Genomic DNA, 13,439 nt, shown 5'->3' on the forward strand with positions numbered 1-13,439 from the left:
CTGTTTAATGATTCATAATCTTTAATTCCATGTTTAGCTGGGAAAACTCTTCAGATATTTAACATTGAAATGAAAAGTAAAATGAAGGCCCATACCATGACCGATGATGTCACCTTTTGGAAATGGATCTCTTTGAATACTGTCGCTCTTGTTACGGATAATGCAGTTTATCATTGGAGTATGGAAGGAGAGTCCCAGCCAGTGAAAATGTTTGATCGCCATTCTAGTCTTGCAGGATGTCAGATTATCAATTATCGCACAGATGCAAAGCAAAAGTGGCTACTTCTAACTGGCATATCTGCACAGGTAACATTTTTCAACATTTTTTTTGTTTTTGATAAAAGAACAGGTCTAGAGAACTATTTTGCCCAAAATGCAGTGTATTTTGAAGTTGAGTATTTTATGTACTCAGTCATATTGAATTTGACTTAATTTAGAAGAGTTTTACTTTTGTTTTTTAGAAATAAATTACTGGCTTAATAGCTTATACTGACATAAAATTTCAGGGTAGTCTTTTTGGTTGTTGTTGAGTGGGGTTTTTTTTTGGTTTTTTTGGTACTGGGGATTGAACTCGGTTCCTTGCGCTTGCGTGGCAGGCAGCAGAACCACTGAGCTAAATCCTCGGCCTTGTTGTTGTTTCTTGAGAAAGTCTCACTAAGTAGCCCAACCTGGTCTTGAATTTGCTGTGATCATCCTGCCTCGGCCTTTGTAGTGCTGGAATTACAGGCATGTACCACTGCACCTGGCTAAATTTCAGAGCACTCTTATCAATTGTTTTTACCCCCTTTTTGTAGATTGAGTAGAAATTAAGTTCTAAATGATTTGGAATTTATTATGGAATATGTATATTCCAGTGCTCGCTTTGGCAGCACATATACTAAATTTGGAATATGTATATTCCTGTTGAACAAATGAATACTTTTATGTCTTTTTCATTTAGATAATGTGAAGAGATGGTTATGTATGGGGCATATTTTAAACATTCATGTGAAGTTTTAATAAAATAATATTTAGAGCTGAATTTTAAATTAAGCTGTATCAAATCCACATTGAAAAACAAATTCTGCTGAAGATGATATTCATATTACTTCACTAGTTGATGAATCTAGAAGTTTTTGATTTATTGAATCCCCAGACATTATTTTCTTTATTTGTAGCAAAATCGTGTGGTGGGAGCTATGCAGCTATATTCTGTAGATAGAAAAGTGTCTCAGCCCATCGAAGGACATGCTGCTAGCTTTGCACAGTTTAAGATGGAAGGAAATGCAGAAGAATCAACATTATTTTGTTTTGCAGTACGGGGTCAAGCTGGAGGAAAGGTAAGTTTTGGCTTTGGTAATTATTTTAGTGAATGTCTTTTTGCTACTATAGTATTTCTCATCAAAATTCAAAATAGTTTTATTAATTTTTTTAATAATTCATAGTTGTGGTAACTTACTGTGCTCAAATTCTGCATCTAGTGATACTTACCTAAAATGAATATAGGGCTGGGGATTTAGCTCAGTGGTTCCGGCACCTGCCTCGCAAGTGCAAAGTCCCAAGTTCAATCCCCGGTACCAAAAAACAAAAACCAATGGCTAGTCATCCTAAAATGATGAGAGCCTATTATTTTTATGTGATATTTATCTTAGAAACTGAATTTTTTGGTGTGAATATATTCCTGACATGACTTAAGAAAAGCCTTTAATACTCTTTTCTTGGCATTATTTATATTCTCTTGCCTGGTTGATGTGCCCTGTCAGATGTTTTAAATGAAAATATTTTCATCATTGGGCTGGGGATTTAGCTCAGTGGCACCGTGCCTGCCTCAAAAGTACAAGGTCCTGAGTTTGATCCCTGGTACAAAAAAAAAAAAAAAAAAGAAAATATTTTCATCAGTTTTTATTGGATGTGTGTGAAGCTTAGGTATGTACTTGTCTATGTTAGAATGGATGCGCAGAGATGGATTTAATGACTGCAGTTAAATTTCTATTTGAAAATCTTTAGTTGTAGTACAATTAAAAGCCATGAGAAGGCATCTTTATAGGTTATGTATCACTCTGTGCACTTTATTCCAGATAGATTATTTGAGGTGTTATTTCAGATACTCAAAAGAATGTTTATTTTTAAATAATAAAGATTCATAGAAAGCTGCAAAGATAGTATAGAAAGAGCCCCTGTACCCTCTTCCCATTTATCTCACTGGTTACATTATACATTGCTGAGGTACAGTAGAAAAACTAGGAATTGGTATTAGTACAATTGTGAGTCTCTGGTCAGGACTAAATTCAAGACACACAACTATTCCATCAACACAAAGATGTCCCTCATGACTTTATAATCACATCCACTCCACCCCCCTGCCATTCTCCCTAGCCCCTGGCAACCACTAAGTTATTGTCTTTTTCTATAATTTTGTCACTTCCAAGAATGTCATATAGAAGGAATTATATAGTCTGTGACCTTTTGAGATTGGCTTTTTTCCCCCACTTGGCATGATACCATCAACTTTTTATTAAGGAGTATTCCATTTGGATGTACCAAACACAGTTCACCTATTATAGGGCACTTGGGTTGTTTTCAGCTTGGTGGTTCAAACAAAGGTGTTATGATCAACTGCTAAGAGATCTTGATTTCTATGAATTTTATTTTCTTTTGAACAGTTACATATCATTGAAGTTGGCACACCACCTACAGGGAACCAACCCTTTCCAAAGAAGGCAGTAGATGTTTTCTTTCCTCCAGAAGCACAAAATGATTTTCCTGTTGCAATGCAGGTATTTTAAGCAAAATAAGTGGCCTAAAAATAACTCAAAAGAAATTAATTCTAACATGATTCATAGTTGATATAATGTAAATGGTACGTAAGAATTATTCTGCAATGAAACTTTGGAAAAGAATACCCTGACTTTCATGTAATTTGTAAGCTGTTTTATCCTACATTGTCAAAATTGTCTTCTCTTTTTATTTTATAGATTTCATTCATGTCCTCATGTATTCAGATATCCCATATTTAAACATGTTATAAAAATGAAGGCAGCCTTAAATATTAACTTTTTAAAGTTGCTAAAGTCCTAGAATTTATGTCTAAAATGAAATTGGAATACATGTTTTCTTGTTTGTAGATTTATTATTTTTCTAAAGTGTTGGTTTTCTTTGTGCAGATCAGTGAAAAGCATGATGTCGTGTTCTTGATTACTAAGTATGGTTATATCCACCTCTATGATCTTGAAACTGGTACCTGCATTTATATGAACCGAATTAGTGGAGAAACAATTTTTGTTACTGCGCCTCATGAAGCCACAGCTGGAATAATTGGAGTAAACAGAAAGGGACAAGTAAGGACATCTTAAAACTTGTTAAAGTAATATGTTATCATTACCTTTATTCAAAATGTATCATTGGATATCAGAAAATAATACATGGGAGAGGAGGAGAGGAGGAAAAAGGGAGATGTAGGTCAAAGGATTCAAATTAGTAGACATGTAAGATTAACAAGTTTAGAGATCACATGTCCAACATGCAGGCTAAGGTTAATAAAACTGTATTAGGGATTTCTGAATTAAATTTTTTAGCTACTCTTGTTTTTAAAAAAGTATAGGAGATGATAGATATATTAATGTGCTTCACTGTAATCAACATTTTACTATATAAATGCATATATGTATACCATAACATGGCTTGTAAATCTCAAATATGCACAACTTTATTTTTAAAAAGAAAATAATATATAACTAAGAACACTTAGGTATATGAATACAAAGTCTCTCTGATCCTGTCTCATGGAGAGAAACCCTTTGGCATTTAGCAGTCTAGGACTACTCATCTTTATTGTCAAAAGAAGTAAGTCTCCTTGGAGAGAAACTATTAGGGTCATATTTGACAGATTACAGTTTTTATAGGAATTTTCTTCCAATTTGTGTCTCCAAGACAGATAAGAATTTTACCTACACCTATTTTTCTAATGCCTTATTACTAAATACTTAATATTAGAAGGTGATATGTTGCAGTATCTATTGTGGGGTTCCTGGAAAGTTACCTACTTGGATAGAGAAAATAATTAGCTTTTCTAAATTGTCATGTTCAACAACCTTCTTCATACTATTATTAGCAAGTGGTTCTTTTTCTCTGTTTTCTTAGTATTTTAATGTAACAAAAATTCTACCAGGAATTTTTTTTCTGAAAATGCCTAAAAATTTAAAAATAGTACTATTGTTGGTTTTGCCCTTTACTAGTTATCCTGCAAATTATGTTTTCCTCAGACAGTAAGCAAAGAAAGTACATCAAGGTTTTTCCTCCTTTATTCAGTTAATTTTTGAGACATGGTGTCTATACGAACAGACAGTTTCTCTAGGGAAAAAAAGTCTTTCCCTACCTTTCCATCCCCTCCTGAGCTCCAGACCTCATTAGATGCTTCCTTTTTGTTTCTGTAGCTTATATAGCCTGCCTCATAATACTTGTTATAATGAATTTTAAAATTGCTCCTATAACTCTCAGTCACTATTCTTTTTTATTTTTAGTTTTAGGTTTTTTTGGTACCAGGGATCGAACTCGGGTCTTTGTGCTTGTGCAGCAGGCGGCGAAACCACTGAGCTAAATCCCAGGCCTCAGTCACTATTCTTTATTTAGGAGAGGAGCATACCTTTTTAAATTGTATTTCTATCATCAGATAATGTCTGACACAAAAGCAGTTTAAAAAATTCAATAGTAAGGGGCCCAGGGATTTAGCTCAGTGGTTCTGCTGCCTGCCTTGAAAGCTCAAGGTCCTGAGTTCAATCCCCATCCCCCCCCCCCCCCCAAAAATTTGGTAGCTATTGCCAGGCATAGTACAATTGCCTGTAATCCCAGCTACTTGAGAGGCTAAGGCATTAGGGTCATAAATTCTGGGCTAGTTTGAGCAACTGAGCAAGACCCTGCAGAGTGCTTGCTTAGCACGCACTAGATAGTATAGTGCAGCAGACAGAGCAGACTAATATCGATCTATTTGGTGTACTGAATTCTCAGATATTTTCCTTGTAGTTATTTGGGCAGAAATTTCCCATTTTCATTAATTCAGCAAATATTAGGCATGTGCTTTTTGTGCTGAGGACTGCATGTTGCTACTGATATGGTTACTCATGTGGAATTGTGACTGCGAAACAATTATAGTAGTTTGAGAAATGCTACTAGAGGATGCAAGTGGCTTATAAGCTAGCTATATAAGAAGCTCTGCTTTGGGTGGTGGTACTTAGGTAGATGAGAGAGCTCCCTGTCTCTAGGGCAACTGACAATAGTTCAGCTTTTGGGGCAAGCGGGACAGTGTTATGTAGCATTGAGTTTTAAGAAGAATTGAGGGCAACTGTTCTCCAAGCAGAAGCAATTAGAAATTACAGTAATACCTTGGTTCACCAGTGCTTCTGTTCAGTTCTCAAACAAAAGCATTCAGCAGAATTTTGCTTCTGCTCGCAAACTCCTTATTGGGTGGCAAACACAACCACAGCCATCTTCCCTACACAAAAATGCAGTCATCTTCCCCAAAATCGTAAAACAAATTAAGTTTGTAAACCAAGGCACCACTGTACTTTTTACATATGCTGTATTAAGCACCTACTGTATACCTTGCCTATGTTAGGTGCCTGAGGATTCCATGATTCCCTCCTTCCTCTCTTGAATATATAATCTGACCCATAGGGATGTAAATGTAATAAAAGAAATAGCTAAAAAAAATTACTGCTAGATCCTAAAAGTAAAAGGAGTATACTTTAAATTTCTTCTAGATGAGTCCTAGATTCATAATTTATTTAGAGTCATTTTCTGTAGGTTATGAAGATTCTGCAAGAATGTTTAGAATATGTAGAATTGTTTTTCAGAGCTCATTTAAATGGAGCTTTAATGTTTCATGTTAACCATGTTAAGAATAAACAGATGGTGCTTGGCATGGTGACACACACCTGTAATCCCAGCACTTGAGAGGCTGGGACAGGAGGATCATTGCGAGATTGAGACCAGCCTGTACTACATAGTGAGATCCTGTCTCAAAACAACACAAAAAAGAATGAACAGATGATATCAAAACAATTAGTTTGGACACTGTGAAGTAAGAAATTATTTATATTATAGAATGTCCATATTTTAGGAATCCCAAATAACTTGTTTTTAAATCTCCTACATTGTCTCTCTCCTGGTCTTTTTTTTTTTCCTCTCAAAATTTAAAAATTTATATATTATGGCAGCAAGAAAGCAGTTGTCAAAATCTGTTTATCCTTGTAGTCTCAGTAGTAATCTCTTACAGTTTTGGTGTCATTTATATCCAAGGGAACAACTATTATTTAATCATTAAATCACAGGTTTTGTCAGTGTGTGTGGAAGAAGAAAACATAATTCCTTACATCACCAATGTGCTACAGAATCCCGATTTGGCTCTGAGAATGGCTGTACGTAACAACTTAGCTGGTGCTGAAGAACTCTTTGCTCGGAAATTTAATGCTCTTTTTGCCCAAGGAAATTACTCAGAGGCTGCAAAGGTGGCTGCTAATGCACCAAAGGTAAACACTTGTGCAAATGAAGTTACCATGCTTAGATTAATGTTAATATTCTCTATTTCTAATACTACTAGAAGATGAACCGGCTTTGCACAGAGAAATAATCACTTTCAGATTACATTTTCCCCTTGGTAGAATATGGCAGTTATTTGTCAATGTCTCTAGACTGGCTTATCAATTTAAGACTCAGAATGTCATAAGGATATGTAGATCTAGCAAGCTATGATTTACATAGATGTAATATTTGACCTCATAAATGCTGGCTACTTATTCCCAAAATATTTGACATGAAAACAGACTCTGTGCAATTTGTGGTACTTAGAGGTATCAGAAATTGGGCTGAATTTATTCCCACCCACCTTTCTGTTGGTTTGTGTTAGATTAACACTTATATTCCTGACAAGTATAATGAAATTTGCATTTAATTTTAATGCGAACTTACCTGGGCATGGTGGCACATGCCTATAATCCCTGCACTCTGGATGCTGAAGCAGGAGGATCACCGCAAGTTCGAGGCCATCCTGAACTACATAGTGAGACTCTGTCTCAAAAAAATAAAATTAATGTGAACTTGTTTTAATAACTAGCTATATTTATTTATTTTATTTTTTGGTACCACGGATTGAACTCAGGACCTTGCGCTTGTGAGGCAGGTGCAGTGCCACTGAGCTAAATCCCCAGCCCAATAACTAGTTATAACTACAGTAAATCCTCGACTTTGAAAAATTCAAGTATATGAATGGACCTCGCATTATGAACATTTGCAGATGTGAACAAATCATGGAAATAGCTCATATGTCTGCCAGACATTGTCATAGTTATGCAGCTGTGTGCTTACTGTACAGTGCGATAGTGTACAATAGTACAGTGCTCAGTCAGAGCCCAGAACGTCCAGGAGGCAAGAGGAAAAGCAGTGGAGGGAGACTGCTAGTAAGCGCAAAGTAGTAACTATGGAAACAAAGGTGAAAATAATTGAGAGATTGGACCAAGGTGAAGAGATGGTGGACATCACTCATTATTTTTGTGTGTGTGTTCAGTTTTTTTGTGCTTTACATTGTGTATTTGTGTCAAAGATGTATATGACTCACTTTATTGGACTTATGAGCGAATCTGACTTACAAATACTCTCCTGGAGCAAAACGTGCTTGTCAGTCGAGGACTTACTGTATTTCATGATTGTATTTGTTTTACACATCACCATTACAGTTAGGTTGGTATATTTCTGATTCTGAATAATTTATCACACTGAACCAGAGATATAAAAGACATCGACTAAATCTTTATAGTAAGTGGTAAAGATTTGAAATTTGGTTAACATGTCAACTAATGCCCTTAACCTTGACCTAAGTAATCTATATGGTATTAGATCACCTTTGAAGAGTCCTTAACATTTCTTCTTCTTAAAGGGAATCCTTCGTACTCCAGACACCATCCGTCGGTTCCAGAGTGTCCCAGCTCAGCCAGGTCAGACTTCGCCTCTCCTTCAATACTTTGGAATCCTTCTGGACCAAGGCCAGCTGAACAAATATGAATCCTTAGAGCTGTGTAGGCCTGTTCTTCAGCAAGGGCGCAAACAGCTTTTGGAGAAATGGTTGAAAGAAGATAAAGTATGTTGATCCATATTGACATAATTTTGCTTTGATTGAATTAAGGATTATATTAGCAAGTTAATTGATTAAGCTGGACTGAAATATCTCCCTTTTGTTATTTATTATTTGTAGAAATAGGACTAGACCATACAATGCTTAAAATGCATGTACGGATTGCCTTACCTTTTGAAAATACATTTATTTTTATGACACTAAGATGAAATCATCAGTATTTATGTTTTTAAATGGAATTTAGAGTTCTTGCTTGGTAGTTAAAATTACCGACCTAGAATGGGGTTACTATCCTTTTCCTTTAGGAAAAACTTAGTGTGATTACTTTAGTGTGCAGTCATATTTTTCAGTGTATGTGACATTCATTTGAACATAAGATATGTTATCTCCCACATTCCACACTTGATATGTACAGTCGTTCCAGCAGTACAAATACCATCTTTTAGGAGCAGACTGTCATAAAATTTTGATATTTGTTGCTAGTTAACATGTTTTCATGTATAAGGAATGTATATAAAATGAGAGATCATTCATATGTTAACAAGATAAGGAATGCTGTCTAGTTAGCAGTAAGATACTGTTTGACACTGATTTCACAGAATGTTAATTCTGTGTAAAAAATATTTAGCTTCATTTTAAATAGGACTAAAAAAATATTAACCAGCTTTTTCTTTTTTCTTTTGTTTTCCATTGAGTTTATTGGTACACTTTAGGTATACATTATGATCACATTCATCATTGGGAACTTATATATCTTGGTTCTTGTTTTTCCCCCGTTTGCCTTCCTTTCCTTCCACCCCTATTTACATAAACTTTGTTTCTGTTTTTTCTTCCTTTTCTCATATTTTTTCCTTCCCTAACCAGCTTTTTTGACCATAGGATTTCTGTGTGCCTTTTATATTTACTTGGTGCTTAATTTTTCTACACAGAGCACATTTTCTACAGCATGTTATTTTTTTATGTGGAGTAGTAACTTTAAGACCATGGTGTTTATTTGTAAGGCAGTCTGTCCTATTATTATTTCTTTTAAGGCACTCTGCAAATGAAAAGCCTTTTTGCACAAAATTGTAATCTTCAGTTGCATGTCTTACGCCATTATCAAGAAGTAAGACAACACTGTTCAAAATACTCATGAAGTACTGAATGACTTAATGTTACTGTACCTTTCAACATTACTGTATGCTGGTAGTGTTTTTGTTTTTTAGTATTTTTACATTACTAATTCTAAGACCTTGTTTCTTAACCCAGCTTCTGGCAATCTTTTAGGATACTGGAGGATAGTACTTCAGAGTTGAGGTGCTTGGACATGATTCTGCTGAAGAATAGTTACTAGCTACACTAGCGAGTATTTGAGGTCCGTCTTAATTGTTTAAGATAAGGAAGGATGGGAACAGCCAAGGTAACTGAGTTGACCTGTTTTACAGGGTGACAGCTTTTTGGGAGTTATTACCATTTTTTGCAAACTGTCACATGGGATTCATTTGTGGTAAGACAAACACTGGTCAACTCTTCCTTAGCATGTTCAGTTAAGATATATAGAACAGGGGCCGGGGATTTAGCTCAGTGGTTCCACTGCCTGCCTTGCAAGCGGAAAGACCCAAGTTCAATCCCTGGTACCAAAAAAAAAAAAAAGATATACAGAACTTCCCATTTTCAGCACTGAATTATCAGGATAGTCTCTGAAGTTGCCTTTAAAAGTAGAAAATCAGCTCTAGCATGTAAAACAAAACTCTTAAGCTGATATCCAAATTGGATAGCTGTCTTAAGGTAGGTGAATAATAAATAGTAGGGTGTCTGCTTGTGTACTACCTAAAAATTTGAAATTTTTTACCTGTTTGTTCTTATGAAATGAGAGGATTCTGCCTTGCAACCTTAAATCCTGAAGTCAAGAGAATGGAGCTTAGTGCCTTCAAAATCCTTAGGTTTAATGATGATCCTTATGGTAAACTCACTTAGTTCCTTCAAAGTCAAGTTTTCATTTGTCATTACATTTGCTTAGCATGCATGAGGTCCTGGATTTCGTTTAACCCCAGCACTGCAACAATAACAAAATAATTGTTTTATTTTTAATAATTTGGGGCCACATAGGTGTGATATCAGGATATTCTTGGTAGCTAGAAGTATATGGTTCTGCTATAAATAATTACATTCCTAACAAGGTAGGTGAGTGTGAAGGCTTGATGGGCTTCCTATCCCTGTTTAAGATGTATGGAGGGCCGGGGATTTAGCTCAGTGGTTTTACCGACTGCCTTGCAAGCGCAAGGACCCAAGTTCAATCTTCAGGACCCCCAAAAAAAAAAAAAATCTCTAAAGATGTATGGAGAATTCTACTTAGACGTTGTTGTGAATACAGTATTAAAAGTCTTTGCCAACCACAGTACCTGCATATTTATAATATATTTGGGGAAATTAAGTGAGTACCTATTGTATTAGTTATTATTTATAGGGAAATGGTTTCGCTGCCCATTTGTAAAGCATCTCATGAGTCACTAACCCATCTCTTTTCTTCTGTGCACAGCTGGAATGTTCTGAAGAACTTGGTGATCTTGTGAAATCTGTGGATCCTACATTAGCACTTAGTGTGTACCTAAGGGCTAATGTCCCAAATAAAGTCATTCAGTGCTTTGCAGAAACAGGTCAAGTTCAGAAGATTGTTTTATATGCTAAAAAAGTGAGTGCAATGAAATAAATTCTTAACATAAATTCATTAAAACGTTGAGGGAGAAATTAGCCTATACTAACTGTATTACTTTAATAGTGAATTTTCTTAAATTTTTAATTACTTGGAAAAGTATTAAAATCCTGTCTTGCTTTCCTAAGTAGAATTCAGACTTACTGAAAAATCGAGACAGTTACTCTTGCATGGTTTATCAGAATTTAAGATAGAGGAATGTATGGGACAAATTATTTGAAGTAATCATTCATTGAAAATGGATGAGCCAGTTATAAAAAAGTTAGAGCTCTTTGATCAAATGTCATCTCAAACCAAAGGCTTAATTGAGAATGTTAAATTATAAATATATTTGTGCTTTCACTGGTAATTCTTTATTAACAAGATTTTATTGTAGAAAAAGCCTGTAAGTTGTATAAAAACAAAACTGGCAGGGTTTAAGTCTTTGTCCATTTGTAGGTTGGATATACTCCAGACTGGATCTTTCTGCTGAGAAACGTGATGAGAATCAGTCCAGATCAGGGACAGCAGTTTGCCCAAATGCTAGTCCAGGATGAAGAGCCTCTTGCTGATATCACACAGGTAACATTCTGTGGTTCATTGAGATGAAGAGTAGGAGGAATCTGACTTTTAAAAACTTTGTAGACAACTGGTTTAAACTTCCAGTTTGTGGAAAGTAGAGATAATGTCTATCAGCACAGACCTCAAATATCAAAAAAGCAAGTTGCACAACAGTGGACAGTGTAATACCTTCTGTGTACAGGTGTAAAACACACCAACTTCATCTTGTTTAGAAGTGATACATTTATTTACAAAATGAAAAAATGCTTGGGGTTGAGGAAATAGCACCTGTCCCTAGTGAGAGGAGGGGGAGAGGCATATATAGGAAGTATTAGTTGAATGTTCTTCATACTGTGCATGATTTTTATGTTTTAAAAGTTTGTAAAGATTTTATTTGCCTTCTTTGTTTTTGGTACTGGGGATCAAACTTGGGTCCTTGCGCTTGCAAGGCAGGTGGCAGAATCACTGAGCTAAATGCCCCGGCCTTGAAGTTTTTTTCCATCTAAAATAATAAAGTTCTCCAGAGGGCAAAATTTATTCTTTAAGTAGGAAGTTAGGTTGTCCAAGTAATCTTTAAATCTGGTATTTGGTCTTAATTATTTTATATGTGAAGAATTAAGCATGCTTAATTTCTTAGAGATATTGTTGGTTGTCTGTAAAATATAATATATGTATCTTTTTTGCAGATTGTGGACGTCTTTATGGAATACAATCTTATCCAACAATGTACTGCATTCCTGCTTGATGCTCTGAAGAATAATCGCCCATCTGAGGGTCCTTTGCAGACGCGATTGCTTGAGATGAACCTTATGCACGCACCCCAGGTACGCGTTTTCGTATTTTTTAGGCAAGTTTCCAACACCATTTCAGTAATTATTCAGAGCTCTACAGATTGTCATTAAAAGTTATAAGATGCCTACTACTTATTAAAGAAAATATAGCTATTCTTCCTTTACGCTTTATTTCCTTTACCAATTCTCTGTTGAATCTTAATATGTAGTCTGGAAGTTAAATTACTGATACAAATGAGGTGGCACAATGAACTCATCCTGTTTCTGGTTTTTATAGGTTGCAGATGCCATTCTAGGGAATCAGATGTTTACACATTATGATCGGGCTCATATCGCTCAGCTGTGTGAAAAGGCTGGCTTACTGCAACGTGCATTAGAACACTTCACTGATTTATATGATATAAAGCGTGCAGTTGTTCATACACATCTTCTTAACCCTGAGGTATTCTGTTTCTGATCTGTTGTTGTGATTAATTAGTGTGTTGACAGTGTGTTTGGTACCAGATGGTAGTAATTTTATGCTACCATGAAGTTCAACATTATTTCATTTAATTAATTCATTTATTTTGTTCTGTAGTGGTTAGTGAATTACTTTGGATCCTTATCAGTGGAGGACTCCCTGGAATGCCTCCGAGCCATGCTGTCTGCTAACATCCGTCAAAATCTGCAGATCTGTGTTCAGGTGGCATCCAAGTACCATGAACAGCTGTCAACTCAATCTCTGATTGAACTCTTTGAATCTTTCAAGAGTTTTGAAGGTAATTAGGAATTTCTAAAAATTACTTTAGATGCCAAGAGAGAGGTATGCTTATGGCCAGGCTGTTGGCAATTTTGTCTTTTTAAAAGCTTGATTCTATGGGTCATTTTAATATTTTCAGTTTTGTTACTCAATAAATGTCATAGCCCTTATATATTAGGTCATGGCCATGTGCAGATGTAAGACCACCTAGTTGGATATTTTGTAGATGAATTAAAGGCAGAATATTAAGATAAAAGTATGTTGTTGTTTTGTCCTGGTTGTATAAAATGAAAATGGTAATGATTAGGTATAATAATATTTTATGCTTACATGTCTTGCTTTTAAAATAGCAGGTGAGGACATTTTGTGCCTTGTTGATACACAGCAGAGCTTCTCAACCTTACTACTGTAGGTATTTGCAGCTAGATAATTCTTTATTGTGTGGGGTTGTCCTATGTATGGAGGATATTTAGTAGCATCCCTAGTTTCTATCCACTGGGTGCCAGGGCATCATGTTCTACCAATTGTGACAACCAAATTTTTCTCCAAATGTTGCTAAATCCAGGGAAGTAAAAT

At 35.5% G+C, this 13,439-nt stretch overlaps 1 protein-coding gene across 4 annotated transcripts in view; it reads left to right on the forward strand.

Annotated features, from left to right (window-relative positions):
* The window catches only part of Cltc (clathrin heavy chain), a 67,043-nt gene that overhangs the window by 27,330 nt on the left and 26,274 nt on the right, over positions 1 to 13,439 (forward strand). For all 4 annotated transcript variants that reach the window (XM_013067688.3, XM_004870358.4, XM_087191851.1 and 1 more), the window contains exons 3-13: positions 38 to 306; positions 1,158 to 1,319; positions 2,643 to 2,756; positions 3,144 to 3,317; positions 6,306 to 6,503; positions 7,907 to 8,107; positions 10,620 to 10,772; positions 11,232 to 11,354; positions 12,020 to 12,157; positions 12,402 to 12,566; positions 12,702 to 12,882. In XM_013067688.3, coding sequence (XP_012923142.1) covers positions 38 to 306; positions 1,158 to 1,319; positions 2,643 to 2,756; positions 3,144 to 3,317; positions 6,306 to 6,503; positions 7,907 to 8,107; positions 10,620 to 10,772; positions 11,232 to 11,354; positions 12,020 to 12,157; positions 12,402 to 12,566; positions 12,702 to 12,882 — 1,878 coding nt within the window. The remainder of the gene's footprint in view (positions 1 to 37; positions 307 to 1,157; positions 1,320 to 2,642; positions 2,757 to 3,143; positions 3,318 to 6,305; positions 6,504 to 7,906; positions 8,108 to 10,619; positions 10,773 to 11,231; positions 11,355 to 12,019; positions 12,158 to 12,401; positions 12,567 to 12,701; positions 12,883 to 13,439) is intronic.

The sequence above is a fragment of the Heterocephalus glaber genome, unplaced genomic scaffold, assembly GCF_053883595.1.
Source record: "Heterocephalus glaber isolate CG9 unplaced genomic scaffold, H.glaber_assembly_v1.0 deba00001564, whole genome shotgun sequence".
NCBI classification, from domain to species: domain Eukaryota; kingdom Metazoa; phylum Chordata; class Mammalia; order Rodentia; family Bathyergidae; genus Heterocephalus; species Heterocephalus glaber.